Genomic DNA, 15,720 nt, shown 5'->3' on the forward strand with positions numbered 1-15,720 from the left:
TGTAACAGATTGGTGCACGTGTAATACAGGTGAACCAACGTAATATAGACAGGTGTAACAAATGGGTGCACGTCTTATACAGGTGAACCATCGTAATATAGACAGATGTAACAGATGAGTGCATGTCTTATACAGGTGAACCAACGTAATACAGACAGCTGTAACAGATGGGTGCACGTGTAATAGAGGTGAACCACCGTAATAAAGACAGGTGTAACAGATGGGTGCATGTGTAATGCAGGTGAACCACCGTAATATAGACAGGTTAACAGATGGGTGCAAGTGTAATAGAGGTGAACCACCGTAATATAGACAGGTGTAACAGATGGGTGCAAGTGTAATACAGGTGAACCATCGTAATATAGACAGGTGTAACAGATGGTTGCAGGTGTAATAGAGGTGAACCAACGTAATAAAGACAGGTGTAACAGATGGGTGCATGTGTAATGCAGGTGAACCAACGTAATATAGACAGGTGTAACAGATTGGTGCACGTGTAATACAGGTGAACCAACGTAATATAGACAGGTGTAACAGATGGGTGCATGTCTTATACAGGTGAACCAACGTAATATAGACAGGTGTAACAGATGGGTGCATGTCTTATACAGGTGAACCAACGTAATACAGACAGCTGTAACAGATGGGTGCAGGTGTAATAGAGGTGAACCAACGTAATAAAGACAGGTGTAACAGATGGGTGCATGTGTAATGCAGGTGAACCAACGTAATATAGACAGGTGTAACAGATGGGTGCATGTGTAATACAGGTGAACCACCGTAATATAGACAGGTGTAACAGATTGGTGCACGTCTTATACAGGTGAACCATCGTATTATAGACAGGTGTAACAGATGGGTGCAAGTGTAATACAGGTGAACCATCGTAATATAGACAGGTGTAACAGATGGGTGCACGTGTAATACAGGTGAACCAACGTAATATAGACAGGTGTAACAAATGGGTGCAAGTGTAATGCAGGTGAACCAACGTAATATAGACAGGTGTAACAGATGGGTGCAGATGTAATACAGGTGAACCACCGTAATATAGACAGGTGTAACAGATGGGTGCAGGTGTAATACAGGTGAACCAACGTAATATAGACAGGTTAACAGATGGGTGCATGTGAAATACAGGTGAACCAACGTAATATAGACAGGTGTAACAGATGGGTGCATGTGTAATACAGGTGAACCAACGTAATATAGACAGGTTAACAGATGGGTGCATGTGTAATACAGGTGAACCAACGTAATAAAGAACCCAGTGAGGGGTAAGTCACGTGGACTATCGTACGTTTACTACGGCTTCAAGTTGAATCATGTATTCCAAGCCTTGTTTACAGTGCAAGGTCGATAGTTTAAAAATAATGTGTCAATGATTTTTTAAGTGTTTGAAATACTTCCTGACAGCCGTCACACTTTAGGAGACAAAATGTTATCTACTAAACTATGACTTATTTCGTGTAGGCTGAGTAGGCTAGTATCTGCCGTGTTATTGATTGCGCAACAAGTGGAGCTCACATTACACATGTACAGGACGCCCAAGGTGGAGCAGGTCCACTCTCCCCACGACAAAAATGTCTTTCAGTCGCAACAAACGTATGTATTTGTCAGACTAAAAAACCGTTTCTGAAGGCGAATTGTGACGAGACTGATAGAGCAACCCAAAGATTTTCGTTCGTTTGTTCATTACAAAGGTATAATTCAAAATAGTGTCTCTTGTCTGTATTTACACTGTATTTAATCAGGGATTGCGATGTCAAGTTAAAACCACAATAGGTCACATCGAGGTTAGGCTTCACTGTATGTATAGACGTGATAGAATTAAATACTTTTAATCATTTACTTTGATACAAATACGTACAGAGAACGCCAATAACTTTAAAACAGACATTTATCATAAATAATTAATTTACAACTTTAAAACTTCCACAGCAATCCGCTGACTCTAAGACCTGTACTATGTATGGCCTGGGTATTGTATGAAATCCACGCAGCCCAAAAGAGTTATGTAAAATGTCAGCTGTTGACTGAGTTGAATACAGGACAAACAAATTTCATATAATGTGTGTCCCGTGAATATCCCGGGCGTCTCAACGACGAAAGCGCTCCTCTGTCGTGTTAATGTCCAGGATGGTGCACGGGTGGCCCAGTCGTCTAAGGCGCCGCGATTCGCTGTGCAGTGTTGCGTCCCTTGGACACGCCAGAAACCCATGATTGTGAGTTCGAATCCCAGTTCGCCCTGATTATGTTTCTAGGTATGTCAGCACCATACCCGTGCTCGTGGGTTTCACCGAATTGGTAAACGTCTGAGACCTGCATCACTTGGGGCTTTCCTCCCACATTAAGCTGGCACGCCGCGATATAACTGGAATACTGTTAAAAGCGGCGTTAAACCCAACTCACTCACTCACTAATGTCCAGGATGGCGACTACTAAATGTTCGATCTTGTAAATGCATGTTCAGGTCCTAAGATGCATCCCTGTGTGGGTACCCTATGGTCATGTTAAAATAAGAACATACAACACTCTACCAAGGCTACAAGACACCCACCATTTATTTTATTTTCCTGTGGCTTGAGTTTTGGGGCAGGATATCTTTTTCAAAACTGCTTCAAAATACACAACTGCTGTTTGCGGAAGTAGTAGCCGAACCATTCATATTTTTTTCACAACAATAGTTTTTCAGGACATACAGTTTGTCTAGCGAACACGTTTTAGCTCACCTGACTGAAAGTCAAGTGAGCTTATGACATAGCTTATTTATCTGGCGTCCGAGGAAAACATTTTTCCCTGAGAAACCTCTATATCATTGAAACTGAAATTTCACATAAAATTGTTCCCACGACCAAAAACACCTTAATTCGTTAAAGAGGTTTGCAACCGAGTTTTAATATGGCCTGCACGGCAATCCATAATGGATACGGGTAATACTCTCTTTATGACATTTGTCATTCTTAAAATAATCGGAATTTAAGAATATTGCTTTAGAGACCGCGTAGGAATATGAAACCTGAGGGAACCGCCCCATTTCTGATATAGTGCCTAATGATTTATATTTGTTTACTCACAGGGGCACGGGTGGCCCAGTCGTCTAAGGCGCCGCGATTCCCTGTGCAGAATTGCGTCCCTTGGGCACGCCAGAAACCTATGACTGTGGGTTGGAATCTCGTTTCGCCCCGATTATATATCTAGGTTTGTCAGCACCATACCCGTGCTCATGGGTTTCACCGGTTTCACCGAAGTGGTAAACGTCTGAGACCTGCATCTCTGCGGGCTTTCCTCCCACATTAAGCTGACACGCCGTGATATAACTGGAATACTGTTAAAAACTCACTCACTCAGTTGTTTCTCGTAAGTACTCACACATCGAGAAACCACTATCTGAACCTTTAGGGGGCGTTACGCAACAGTTGAAGAGCAAGTAAACGTTACATCCATGTACAGAGCTTAACAAAGGTAGTTCCCGCAATGTGATCTCATTTGCATATTTTTCGATAACACGAAACATAAAAAAGTTACTTATGGCTATTACTTTGTTATTTGTGTACAGAATCTAATTTAATATTTTAAATAGTGCTGCAGAAATAGCTGATTGTCTTTAACAAATTTAAAAGTTAAAATAATAATTTTTAAAACAGAATGAAAAAACAAGGTACTTTTCTTCATTGATTCTACAGCTTCGGAATACACTTAAAGGTTTTGTGAAAGGGTTTATGTGGTTTTACCAGTGCACCTCCCCATTTTGTGAATTTGAAGACAGATTTGGTGACTAGTACTTCGAAAAGTACTGAAAAAACCTCTATACTTTCGAGGGAGAGTACTTAAAATTCTGAGTTTGGCTGTTGGGAAACCAGTTCTGGGTAGGGAGCAGTAAGTTAAGTTACAGGGAAGGGGGGAGGACATTTGGGGGAAAATCGGATATTTGTTCTGCTGCAGTGAACACTGATGAGACTGGACATGGAACTCTCACATTACACATGATATGTACAGGTCGCCTATCCTCTAATGAAGGTGTGTACCACGTTTTTAGTGTTTCCCGGGAGCATTATCCCAGTAAATGGGTTTTTATAAAATTGTGGACAGGTTTTCCCACTTCTAGTCGCTGAACAGAACACATTTGTGTTGGCTTCAGTCGCAATAATCCCGATTCTGTCAGGCTAGAAAAGCGTCACCGAAGACGAATCTGAGGTAACTGATAGAGCCACCCTGACATATTCATTCGTTTATAACATAACTGTATTGTATATTTCATATTATTTTCATATAATTTATATACCTATTTTACCTTGTACGCCCCATGGAATCTGTTTCGGCCGATACCCGTCACTGATCATTTTCTGGCGTTGACTTTTTGACCAACTATACAGATACAGTGTAATGTCAGTGGAGTTTCTTGTCTTTGTCATTGTGTTTAATCATTGTCTACTGGTCAGATTACCCGTGAAGATAGTCATAACTCTTCACGGACTATCCGATTCTGCTATTATTTCCCTGTAGAAAAAGTTTCAACCTTGAAACCAACAAGCTGATATTAAATTATTTGTATTCTCTCTCAGCTGTTTCCTCGGCAGCAATGCAGTTTACCTGTTATCGCGGTGTAGCGGTGACGCTCTTTCGCTTTTGCGTTATCGTTTTGGCTCACGCTCGTATTCTCTCTTTTATTGTCATAAATGCATATAATTTTTTAAGGCAGAACAATGTGCTCGGATATGTTCAATAACTTGGAATGACGAATTACGGTCTGTACAGTGTTCTGTGTGTGACACCGGACGCTTTAAGAATCATCCTGCAACAACTGAGACGATAAAAGAAATCCTTTTTTATTAAAAAATGCCTGCAACATGTTTTAGGACAAACATCATTTTAAACGCGTTGACGGATGATGCAGCTAACAACATTCTAATGTTCGCACTTGGTGTCTGATACGCTTTCATGTTGCCGAACCTAAGACATCTAATGATTTCACAAGTACACGGACAATTCTCTATTTTTTGGAAACCTTTGTTCACGTGTTTGTTCATGTAAACGCTTGACTTTCCTTTGCATGTGTTTGTGACAGGTGCCACCGTTGGGGCAAGATACGCTAACCTTTTCGCGAACTCCTGGTCTGACCACTTATTGATAGTCACTCATAAACACATGCTTATGATACAGTCAGAATCCTACCATAGACTCTGCTATAAGCAGAAGTTTCTTATGATTATGGAAATACTTTTGTCCCATTTTCACGTCTTGAGATTGGAAAAATGATCATGATGAATACGTTTTGTTGGTAATAAATTCTTTGTTTGAAATTAAAGCTGACGTTGTATTTGTTATTTTTCAGAATGAATTTAGAATTTTCGGTCTGGTGGCCTATGATAGGTGCTGTACTGATTGGTGGCTTAGTTTTGTTCATCTTGTGGATGTGGCAACGTGAACCTAAACCACGAGGTAGGTTTCATTGTCGTATATGTGTAGATTTAGATACAGATAACTGATTACGATCTGAACACTTTATATAGATACCACTATAGGTGTGCGTACATTCAATCAGGAAAACATTATGTAGAGTGAGTTTATTGAGTTTAACATTATTCCAGTTATGTCAGCCTAATGTGTGAGGAATGCCCGAAGTGAAGCAGGTCTCAGACGTTTACCACTTCGGTGAAACCCACGAGCACGGGTATGGTGCTGACAAACCTAGAAACATAATCGGGGCGACCCAGGATTCGAGCCCACAATGATAGATTTCTGGCGTGCCCAAGGGATGCAGCTCTGCACAGCAAATCGTGGCGCCCCGTGACCCCACATTATGTACATTTCGATATAGCCAGAAAACGTTTTTTCAGATAAGGTTACATTCTACTTGGACGCAGGTGTGTGCAGATATAGAAACAATTACTTGAACAGTCGCTTGAAAAACAAGAACACTAAGTCTTTTTGATTGTCGAGAAATGAGTATTGATGTGATAGATATATCCTTGTTTATACATAAGGGAAAAAGCAGGTTTTAAAGGCACCAAGAGCATATACCACGCATAAATTAACAACTTTGCATTATGATTATGTCACCGGCAGCACCATCTGGTCCAACTATGACAGTGACAGCCAATGATGGCGGTAGAACCGGGGACGCTGTGGCGATCGGAACGGTTGGAGGTACGTATCGTTATTACAGTCGTATATGCAGTTAAGTCACGTCAATCCGGACCGTATCATTCACAGTGATATCTTCCGCAGAAACAATTTGATTCTTTTTTATGCTAAGACGTTCCTTACAGTAATCAATCAAATGGAGGTGTCCGAATTAACGGGTCCACAATACTGATACTTTTCCTTAATCAAGTGCTGAACGCCCAATTCCATGGTCAGATGTAAGAGAAGTGAATTGTTGTGAATAAAAGCCAATACCCAACGAAGCATGAAATATATACTATTTACAAATAACACTACTGGGCGGAAGGGTGGGAAAACTGCTTTTAGTGGCATCAGTTCTGTGGCGAGCTTCGCCATGTTGCTTCCGCTACTCCTAGCTTTCTAGTTTCTGCGGTCAAAGGGGGGTTATTTATTAAATGAACTTCATACACTGTATTATCCCTTTACCATAAGTAACAGCAAGATACATTACTGAAAGAAAACGCAATCAACACAGACTTTGATACGAAACGAACAAGAGGATATGCATGGTAATAATTAGTAGCAAACGTTAGTGAGGGTTTTGATTGCTAAACTGAACCATTTGGTCCACCGCCTGCAACTGTTGCTGAGAGTCAACGTCAGTATATCTTCCATATGTGGCACTAGTCCAGCATCCAATTCACACATCCGCTCCGAAAGCACGGTCTTTTTGTGTACGTTTCCTCAAACAGATAATATTTTCATGAGAAGGAATTATTGATCTTGCACACTGCACAACTGCACCCATGGTTCTTAAACAGAAATAAAATTTGATGGAAAGACATCTTTGATCAAGAGATAACGGATACCAGCCGCTCGTGAGAAAAATATCAAGACAGTACCTTTCTTAACAAACATATCTGAGAGTGTCATTCAGAAATATAGACGACACCTAAAATCTATCCCTGACACTGTCTATCTACACCAGCAACGTCGCATTGAAGACTGTCGTCTAAGCCTAGGGGACACCCGCATCAACCACCAAACCCAACATACGTTGGAATAACATCAAGACCCCTCGGTATCTGCATCACAGAAAATCACAGACCAACTTTTCATCTTAGACTTTAGTTAGATTACTATGGCTAGATTACAGAACGAGCGAGGCTGATCATTCAACTAAAGGTGAACTTACATCTACCATACGTCTATTAAACTGTCAATTATTTCGTCTTGCTTTGATATGGTCACACACAAAAACTAACAGAATTTTTTGATTTTAGTGTCAGACGATGGTAAATCTGATAGAGGGAAATTTGACGTGACAGCCAACAAAAAAGGAGTGAGCAAACGTGCGCTCGCTATCGGAAGCATAACAGAAAAAGGTATTCAAACTGTCGTGCAGAATCAAACCTCGGCAGTAGAAGGTATGCCATATTTTGTGACTGACTGGATACTTAAATAAATATGGTCGGGTAGCCTGGTGGTTAAAGCGTTCGCTCGTCTCGCTGAAGACCCGGGTTCGATTCCCGACATGGGTACAATGTGTGAAGCCCATTTCCGGTGTTCCCCGCCGTGATATTGCTGGAATATTGCTAAAAGCGGCGTAAAACCATACTCACTCACTCACTCTTATATGTCGATTTTGAAACGTAACTGTGACGCGGCCGGGGATCGAACCCGGGACCTTCCGCTCTCCGGGCGGACTCTCTGCCACTAGATCACGGAGGCGGTTGGGTAGCCAAAGAGGAATGTTGAGCAATGTTACAATGTCTGCCTCGAGAATTAAGTTAGATTTCTGTTTTGATATTTTGCAGGAGCCGCAGCTGAACTCGGCGTATGGAACGGTAAGTAACATGTAGACAACTGTGAAAAGAGAACAGATGGAATTAATGCAGCAGATCCTACTTAAATAAGCGAGCTTATGATTCTGTTCAAACCACTTCAGTGTTCCTTAATGCCCAAATGGTATCTTCTTATATGTCAACCGTGTGATGTAACATTATGTGTCCACATTATCAGCATGACACCTGTTGTTACAGTTAAGAGGGGAGGGGGAACCTCGTGGTTAAAGTGTTCATTTGTCACCCAGAAGGGTCGACAGCGTTTCCCCACATGATGACAATGTCTGAAGCCCATTTCTGCTGTCCCTCGCCATGCTATTGATGGAATATTGCTAAAAGCGGCGTAAAACGCAACTCACTCGCTCATAACAGTAAAACACTTGATATGATCATATTCATCTCATCGACCGGCAATATCGTGTACACATGCATGTATTTACAGAGAGTTACAGTTTTCCTGGCACGGTTGATCCATGTGAACCTGATTGGGAAGCAAGCCTTTCCAAGCCTGTAAGCCTTGTACTCTGAACTGTGTAAACATAATGTAGGTGTGTTTGAATTTAGTGAACGCCGCCCTCAGCAACATTTCAGCTATATGACGGCGGTCTGTAAATAATCGGGTCTGGACCACACAATCCAGTGATTGACATCATGATTGACATCTAGGCTCATGGGGTACGATGACATGCATCAACCAAGTCAGCAAGCCTGACCACCCAATCCCGTCAGTCGACTCTTACGACAAGCCTATCGGCCTCTTACGGTGAACCTATTCTCTACCCGGATCTTCACGGGTTGTAAAGAAAATGTGCCTCGTGCATTGTGACGCGTGTAAATTTCTTTATATTGTAATTTAAAGACTCTTTTGTACGTCTGCTGTATAGTTGTTACTGTAAATATTTTGTTAACAAGTTCATTAATTCTCAAATTAAGTTAACAAATCCCCAGTTGGAATAAGGATCAATGCCAAACTGTGAAAAATATAGTTCTTTAAGAATGTCCTAAATTCATTATTGTCTTCGAAATGATAAAACATATGTATTTTGATATCCTTCTTTAAATTTACATGTACACAAAATTAGGTAAAACCTTTTTGCCCAGAGCTTATTACATCATTGCATGTCCATCACGTTTGTAACATTAAGTATACGGAGTAAAATTAGGTTATGAAAGAATAGTCAAGCCCAGGTAACTAGTGGACATCATAAGAGCTTTATGCAAACGGACGTGCCTATACATTTACATATGCTTATTTATTAACCATTTATTACCGTGTTTCAGGTTTACAATATGAACACAAAACCCAAAGGATTGTTCTTCCTTGTGAATAACTTTAACTTCGAAGAAGCCAGAAAACGAAACCGTTCATATGAAGACAGAGACGGCACACAAACAGACGCAAAAGCACTGACTGAATTGTTTAAACAGTTCGGTTTCAAGGTAGAACAACGTGACGACTTGACAGCAGAGGTTTGTACACTTCACATATGTGAGGAACGTCTAAGACATCGTGAGTTTCCTCATTGGGAGACCCAGTTCCCATAACATATGGTTGTCGGAAGAGGCAACGGAATGTATCGGGTGGTCAGTACAATGTCATATTGCTGAAATTGTGCTGAATGTGGTGTTAAAAACAAACAAGTTAACAAATATGGAAAGAAACCTCAAGCGATACTTTATGTAAGATACTTTAATAACTATATGAGTGAGTCCCTTGTACGATTCCAACTATATCGTAAACATGTGTTTATGAATCGCAATCAAATAGTGATGATAACAGGTGTCCGCCCAGAGGATTGCATATTTATAATAAACTTCAGAGTGAAAGACTCAGTTTTCTGAAGTTGAAAAAAGTGATATCTTCACTGCAGTGAACATAACACTTGATATTTCACTGCAGTGAACATAACACTGACAGAACTATTGTCATACGAGAATTACCTCCCTCTAAATTGTCTCCCTTTATCGTAAGGCCATACACAAACTGTTGACGTTTTTTCCACATCAGTTCCACATTGGCAAGGCAAAATAATAACAGATGGTCATTTACGCCACTCGTTAAATATCTCCTTTCCTCCTGTCCCTCGATGAGATAAACCTGATAATTCACTCGACACATGAAATATCCTCTATATATCTTCATCATTGCAGGCTATGCAAAAAGCATTTAAGGAACAAGTGCAGCGATGCGCCATAGACCCGTACAGCTGTTTCTGCGCTGCGGTTTTGTCACATGGTAAAGATGGAGGCGTTGTCGGAACGGACGGCGAGTTTCTGTCTACAAAGGATATCATGGATATGTTCCATGGTGACAAGTGCCCAAAGCTCATAGGAAAACCAAAGGTCTTTTTTATCCAAGCTTGTCAAGGAGGTGAGGTTTTTACTAGTTTGAATCAAGACTATATGTCTGATGTGTGTCAAGGTCATGTCAAATATAACGGCCATTCACATATTGAAGGATCACATTATGTTATAGGAAGTTTAAGACTTTTGAGAAAAGGTAGACAGAGGCAAAGGTCTTTGGTTAAGGTAGCTCGGGGCATGGATAAAAATTGGTATAGCATTATATATCTTTATCATAAGAAGGGATTGGACGGAAGCTCGAAGAGCAGATAACGTACAATATTACGGATCTATGTTGAAAAATGGAAGATTCAGCAATGCTGTTTTTGTGGTTGTTTCTTTTTAAATATAAGAAATACTAACTGTCTTTGTAGATCGGTATTTGCCGAGCCTTTGCCGAGGTTGCTATTTCCCACATAAAATTTGTTTAAATGTTATGGTACATTATGCGTAGAGATGCCGAAAAGTAAGTTCCAGCAGTTGTAGCATATTTTCAACCGTAAAGCGGCAATTACGACAATAACAATTCATTCTGAGGTATTCGTAACATCTGTGGTATAATTTCACAACTTTCGACATTAGAAGCAAGCCGTTGTCCCACTTGCGGGGCGTCACGATTACATTATATTCAAAGCAATTTATAAAATTCAAATTGTGTAAGTGCAGAGTGATTTGTAAGTTATTTTGACATTGAGAGCCTGGCTGTTTTACACATGCTTAATATGAGAGTGGATGTTCTTATTGTCTTTAAAATACAGTTTCTGTTCAACCACTGGTCGCAAGATTTAGGCAGTTCATTATTTGTCGAGAAATTGGTCACGAACATGCTGTCTCCAGACTGTATCTGTGACAGTCAACTTCAAATTCGAGACAGTCGCTCTGTAACTAGCTGGTTACCTTGGATTTCAATCTCTCAACACTGATTTGGGTCTCCACTTGAATCAAGTAAAACGCTCCAATGAGTCCATGTTGTTCCGCTGTTTGTATAAACCCCAGTTCACGTGCGCCGTTGAAAAAAGTGCTGTTTACAGTTATATAATTTTTATTCTTATCTCATTAGGGTATGACATACATTTTTCTATGTCACAGTCTTATATCATGGATAATTGTTAAATGATGAAGATATTTGTGCGTTAGTTTCATTCATCTGGTTTAGCTACGTCTAAATGATTCATAATTCTTGTTCCCAGTTGGAAAGTGGTTATGCGATGTTACATGTGTTTATTGCATGTTTCATCTAATACAGACACCTTTCTAGCTATTGTCCACAATGCCTTTCTGCTACGTTTTTAATCCTTGACACTCCACACAATACCATAACTATCCGACTCACCATATTCTCCAGACGTCACTCCTATTCACCCAGCAGTGAATGGGTACCCGGTAGGGTGAGATGACACCGTGGCTGTTAACCTTATAATGCCTAAAAGGCAGCTTGGGTTGCATACACCCCAGGGGATCTGAGCTGAGACTGATTGTTAAGTGAACACTGATCCAGTGACCGGGGTAACAATAGCGCTTTGATCATGTCCTGGGTGCAAAATAAATAGCATATCATCATCATCCATCATCATCATCATCATCATCATCATCATCATCATCATCATCATCCATCATCTCCATCATCATCATCATCATCGTCATCATCCAACATCATCATCCATTACCTCCATCATCATCCATCATCATCCATCATCATCCATAATCATCCATCATCATCATCATCATCATCATCATCATCATCCATCATCATCATCATCCAACATCATCATCCATTACCTCATCATCATCCATCATCATCCACCATCATCCTCATCCATCATAATCCATCATCATCCATCATCTCTATCATCATCATCATCCATCATCATCCATCCATCATCATCATCATCCATCATCTCCATCATCATCATCCATCATCATCATCATCCATCCTCCTCCTTCTCCTCATCATCATCATCCATCCATCATCATCCATCATCTCCATCATCTCCATCATCATCCATCATCATCATCATCATCATCATCATCCATCATTATCCATCCATCAGGGGCGGTCGGATAGCCTGGTGGTTAAAGCGTTTGCTCGTCACGCTGAAGACCCGGGTTCGATTCCCGACATGGGTACAAAGTGTGAAGCCCATTTCTGGTGTCCCCCGCCGTGATATTGCTGGAATATTGCTTAAAGCGGCGTAAAACCATACTCACTCACTCACTCATCCATCCATCATCCATCACCATCATCTCATCATAATCCATCATCATCATCATCATCATCCATCATCATCCATCAACATCATCATCATCATCATCATTAGTATGTTAAGCAGAAGTAATGATTCACATCTAGCAATTACCATTCATCACCTTTGATGATCAAGATTGTATTCTCTCATCGGAGTCAACACTGCCCCGTGGTTGTGACAGTTACTCTTGTTTTTTGTAGAAAATAAAGATAAAGGCTGTGAGGTGCCCGATGGTTGGACTATTAATGACGCTCTCCTAGATGAAATGGATGAAGGAAAGAATCAAACTGATGGCCCTGGTGAAAGAAGATCAGGATCAACAGACTTCTTTCTGGCGGTGGCAACAGTGTCAGGTAGGCTACATTTCAATGAATGTACACGTTACAGGGGTGTGGTAACGATTTTCCCCATATGAAATGGCCGTTTTTACAAAATCGTTCATTTTGCGAAATTCTGTAAATAGTTGATTTCATATTTGTCTTGCAGACATACGATTGGGTTTTCTTTTGCAGACATACATTTTGGTTTGGTTGCAGGTTATGTTTCTTGGCGGCATAAAGAGAATGGATCTTACTTTATTTCTGCATTGGTTAAGATCTTCAGAACCCAAGCATGCAAATGCGATCTGCTGTCCTTGATGACAGAGGTAGGTGTATCCCTATGAGTTCAAATTATGCTTTATTAACTTTCAATGATTGTATGAATGTCTCTTTTTTATCACCATGTTGTTTGTTGCAGGTGAACCATGAACTAGTCCTCAGCAGGCAACAGAAAGATTATGTCCAAGTTTCCCGATGGGGAAGTACCTTGACTAAGTACCTGAACTTCAATCCAGGCTTACCATCTGCACAGTGACTCCTGAGGTTAAATGGAAGCCTCTTATGTAGCTCTACCCTGTGACGTTCTGTGACGTCATGTCTATCACTTGACATTGATTGGGTAACCTTGTCTGAAGAACATTATGAAGTCGTACCAGTGTGCACGTTAGAGTAACGGAAATAATGCTAACATGGTTTCATAGTCTCACATTTATCGAAATTAAGTATTATGGTGATAATTATAGTCACTGATCTCTTAATTGGGCCATCCAAGTTATAAAAAATATTAGACTCGCCACGTAAGAGTCCGCGTGTATTTTCTCATTTTGTCATGGTAGACAGGCGACAAACCACCGGGGTAAACAATGAAAAAACTCTCGAACGGTGCGTTGTATCATATATTCATTGGGTGACGTTTTATCATATATATGTTTTTATTTCATTATTAATTAGAAATGTCAGTTGGTGTCGCTATGACTTTTGTTGAAAATCCGGCGGGAGTTTGCTTGATTGACTAAATATTTCTGCTAGTTAAAATAAAGTAAACATTGTGATGGCACCACAGGAAACCTAGATACTTGATGACTGCTTTGTCCAATTGTTAAAAAAGTTCCAACCGTTCCAAAAGTTTCATGCCCTTTTCCAAACGACTTCTCATAAACCATTGGTCGCATGAAATACTTCAGCACAGCCTCTATGATTTATTAAAACATTGCCTCCAACATAAAAGGAATCCAAATTGTTTGCAAAACCTACAACTTAAACCGATGAAAAAGATCTCCCATATCCGTTGATATAATTGTCATACTTATACTATTTTTGCGTGGCATATACTTTCTGACCTGAGCTTAATGAATAAACTGCTTTCGTAAAAATGTGTTTTCTTCAATTTGTAGGAAGGATGTAATCCCATCCATGCTTAAAGTAGAGCCTAATATAATGTGTTTGCAATAAAAGAAGCTTTCTTTCATAAGTTCATTTCCTTTTTCACCTACATAGTCAAAAATATTTTCCATTATCATGATCTAAAAACAGAGTCCATAGTAAGATTCCGCGATTATCCTAAGCATGTGTTTATGTCTCGTCGTCCATTAGTGATGATACCAGGAGTCCTAAACACATGCAAAGGAAAATCACTTGTCCTCCTGAAAAAAACTCTGAAACATATGATGCCAGTCAAAAGTGCGAATTACAACGGACAAGTGTCAATTCAGAAATGTTCTCCACACCTCTACCATTAACTTGAACTGAGGCCTTGAATGTTGTAACCCTGATCAAACAACTTTACAGAAAAGAGTCGTAAGACGCCCTTTGAAATCCTTGTAGAAAAAAACATGTTCGATTGTACCTCAAATGTTGACACCAAAGGAATTGGATTGTGTCTTATTTTTACTGGAAAACTTCCAGAATTCTCTTGGTGAATGTTTGATATTTTCCCGGGTGAGTGAGTGAGTATGGTTTGACGCCGCTTTTAGCAATATTCCAGCAACATCACGGCGAGCAACACCAGAAATGGGCTTCACATATTGTACCCATGTGGGGAATCGAACCCGGGCCTACTGGGTGACGAGCGAAAGCTTTAACCACGAGGGTACCTCTCCAAAGCATTGTATTTAATTCATTCATATACTGACGTATCCATGCACTTTTCATAGGCTTTGAGAATCTTGTCGATATTACGCCTCTTTTTCGTGTACTGTTAGATTTCTTGAGAAGTTTCTTCGATTTATTAAATTTCTTTCTAAACTTTCTACAGTCCTTTCTGAACCACGACTTGTGTTTCTTTTTCTTTTTCTTGAATACATAAGTTTACGGGCTCCAAATGTTTTGCGTGCAGCCTGCGTCAGCACGTGCGCTATGTCCTCGGCAAGACTGTTCAGAGCAGCTGAGTCACGTTGACTTGTTCGTGTGAGCTGATTGTGTTAATTTCTTTATGTGTTGGATATCTATATTGTGACGGGATGCATTTGATTCTTCCTGCTTATAACGTTTTGGATTTTGACATTGTTTGGATTGTGTGCTACTTGTTTCCCAACTGGGATTTTATAGGAATTCAAAGTGAACGTCACAGGGCAATGCCCGTCTGATAACAAAGGTGAGAACTCCATTATTTACAAGTCCACAAAGAGGAGTAAACACGATGGTGATGCTAGTGTATGATCTATAACACTGGCATCTCTACCAATCATTTTATCTTTACCGATTCTACCGTTGCATATGAACATATCTAAATTTCTACACATTTCAAGTAATTTAGTACCACAGCTACCTTCTCTCTCGGTAATCTGTGTACCTCGTACATGTGGCACATGACCCGTGTAGATCCGAGGTTGAATAGGTCTTCAACAACCCATGCCTGCC

General features: G+C 40.3%; 1 protein-coding gene across 1 annotated transcript; it reads left to right on the forward strand.

The window, feature by feature from the left end:
- Positions 1–7,877: 7,877 nt before the first annotated feature.
- On the forward strand, positions 7,878–13,290 carry LOC139471019 (caspase-8-like). Its single transcript, XM_071253322.1, has 5 exons — positions 7,878–7,955; positions 9,234–9,422; positions 10,104–10,323; positions 12,742–12,894; positions 13,280–13,290. Exons 1-5 carry the CDS (start codon positions 7,878–7,880, stop codon positions 13,288–13,290), a joined length of 651 nt encoding a protein of 216 aa, XP_071109423.1.
- Positions 13,291–15,720: the final 2,430 nt, after the last annotated feature.

Source organism: Haliotis cracherodii, unplaced genomic scaffold, assembly GCF_022045235.1.
Source record: "Haliotis cracherodii isolate W230 unplaced genomic scaffold, xgHalCrac1.p SCAF_21, whole genome shotgun sequence".
NCBI classification, from domain to species: domain Eukaryota; kingdom Metazoa; phylum Mollusca; class Gastropoda; order Lepetellida; family Haliotidae; genus Haliotis; species Haliotis cracherodii.